At 43.3% G+C, this 1944-nt stretch overlaps 1 protein-coding gene across 1 annotated transcript in view; it reads right to left on the reverse strand.

The window, feature by feature from the left end:
- Positions 1-519: 519 nt before the first annotated feature.
- The window catches only part of LOC118320930, a 60505-nt gene continuing 59080 nt past the window's right edge, over positions 520-1944 (reverse strand). Inside the window, exon 3 of the mRNA XM_035652056.1 lies at positions 520-587. Within this exon, the coding sequence (XP_035507949.1) occupies positions 520-587 (68 nt within the window). The remainder of the gene's footprint in view (positions 588-1944) is intronic.

Raw genomic sequence — 1944 nt, forward strand, 5'->3', positions numbered from 1 at the left:
AAGAGACCACGAAACCCATAATCCGTTGCTAAGACTAACAAGAGGAGTCTCTAGAAAACTGAGCAAAAAAAAAAAGAGTTAGATATGGTGTGCATACATATGCAGCGACAAATAACAGCGAAGGGATGTTTGAGAGTCTTTGTGTGTATGTTTTGTGGGCAGGGTGGGTTTGCTGGTTTGCATTGTTGATAAAGCAGTTGCTATTAAACAATGCATTCAAAGAAGGGTTAGGGTTAGGAGGGGTCAGGTCCCCTGCACATTTGCAAAACAAACTGCAGGGAAATGATGATTATCTCCTCTGGTCTCACACAGCAACATGTGTGGGTTCTACTCTTGTAATGCCAAAAGATAGACGAACGAAGAGTTAATCTGGTAGGGGTGAGGGGGCGATAGCTACTGTAGGTATATATAGATAAAATACAATGGTGGAGGTGCGTGGTTGAAGAGTTACAACAGGATGAGCTGCTAGAAGACATGACAGAACAAGCCTGAAAAGAAGAACTCAAAAGATTGTTTTTGTCACTTCGATTTGAGCGTTAGTGCCGCCTCAGACCTCATCTCATTCACTCCAGGGGTCTTACTACTTCCTGTGTTGGCACACAGCAGGGTTAGGAGGACACCTCGCACAAGAAAAAGGAAGTAGAGTTAAGAAGTCTACTAAGTGAAGAGATACACAGAGCATGGCTTATTCTTAGTGGTTGAATGATGAAGGCTAATCCATCGCATTTACTACTGTACAGTGGTGTGAAAAAGTGCCCTTCCTCATTTCCTGTTCCTTTGCATGTTTGTCACACTTAAAGTGTTTTCGGAACATCAAACCAATTTTAAAACAATAGTCAAGGACAACACAAGTAAACACAAATGCAATTTGTAAAATGAAGGTGTTTATAATTAAAGGTGAAAAAAATCCAAACCATCTTGGCCCTGTGTGAAAAAGTGATTGCCCCCTTGTTAAAACATACTAATAACTGTGGTTTCTCCACACCCTAGTTTTAACCAATATTTCTCTAGCCCACCACTCCAGGCCTGATTATTGCCACACACTGTTCACAAATCAACGGCTCACATTAAACTAACGCGAAGGCCTGCTCTGACACCAGTAAAGGTCCCACCCAGAAGATCCTTAAAAGCCTACACACTCATGTCCGAGAATCCAAAAGCAAAAATTCAAGGAACAATTGATGAAAACAAATCAATTGAGCACTCTATCAGTCTTGGAAAGGGTTACTCAAAGCCCATTTCCATCAAGCCTTTTGCAATCCCAAGCGAACCAAACAGTGAGGAGCCATTATCCAATCAAAAAATGGCGATAGACAACTGGAACCAGTGGCTGAACCCTTCCCAGGAAGTGGCCGGCCGCCCAAAAATTACCCCAAGAGCGCAGCGACGACTCATCCAATGAAGTCAACAAAAAGACCCCACCCACACAAACCGTCCAAAAAAAGAAAACTGCAAGGCCCTCCACTGTGCCTCAGTTAAGGTCCAGCGTTCATGCCCTCCACACCAATCCAGGAAAAAGACTGGGCAAAAATGCCTGCATGGCCAAGAGTTTCCAAGGAGAAAAACCACCTGCTGAGCAAAAAAAAAAGCAACATCAACAGCTCGTCTCAATTTTCTCCACCAACACATCTTTGATGATCCCCAACAAGACTTTTGGGACAACCATTCTGTGGACCGATGAAGAACACAAAAGTGGAAACTCTTTGGAAGGTGGTGTGTCCAAAGTATATCTGGCGTAGAAGGAACACTGCGATTTCATCAAAAAGAACATTATATACCAACCAGTAAAATATGGTGGGGTCAGTTGATGGTCTGGGGCTGTTTTCGCTGCTTCAAGGACCTGGAAGACTTGCCGTGATAAAATAGGAACTATGATTCTGCTGTCTACCAAGAGATCCTGAAGGAGAATGCGACATCTGTTCGTGTACTCAAGGCCTTGAAACG

Source organism: Morone saxatilis, unplaced genomic scaffold (genome assembly GCF_004916995.1).
Source record: "Morone saxatilis isolate NCDOM2014 unplaced genomic scaffold, NCSU_SB_2.0 Contig11, whole genome shotgun sequence".
Taxonomy (NCBI): domain Eukaryota; kingdom Metazoa; phylum Chordata; class Actinopteri; family Moronidae; genus Morone; species Morone saxatilis.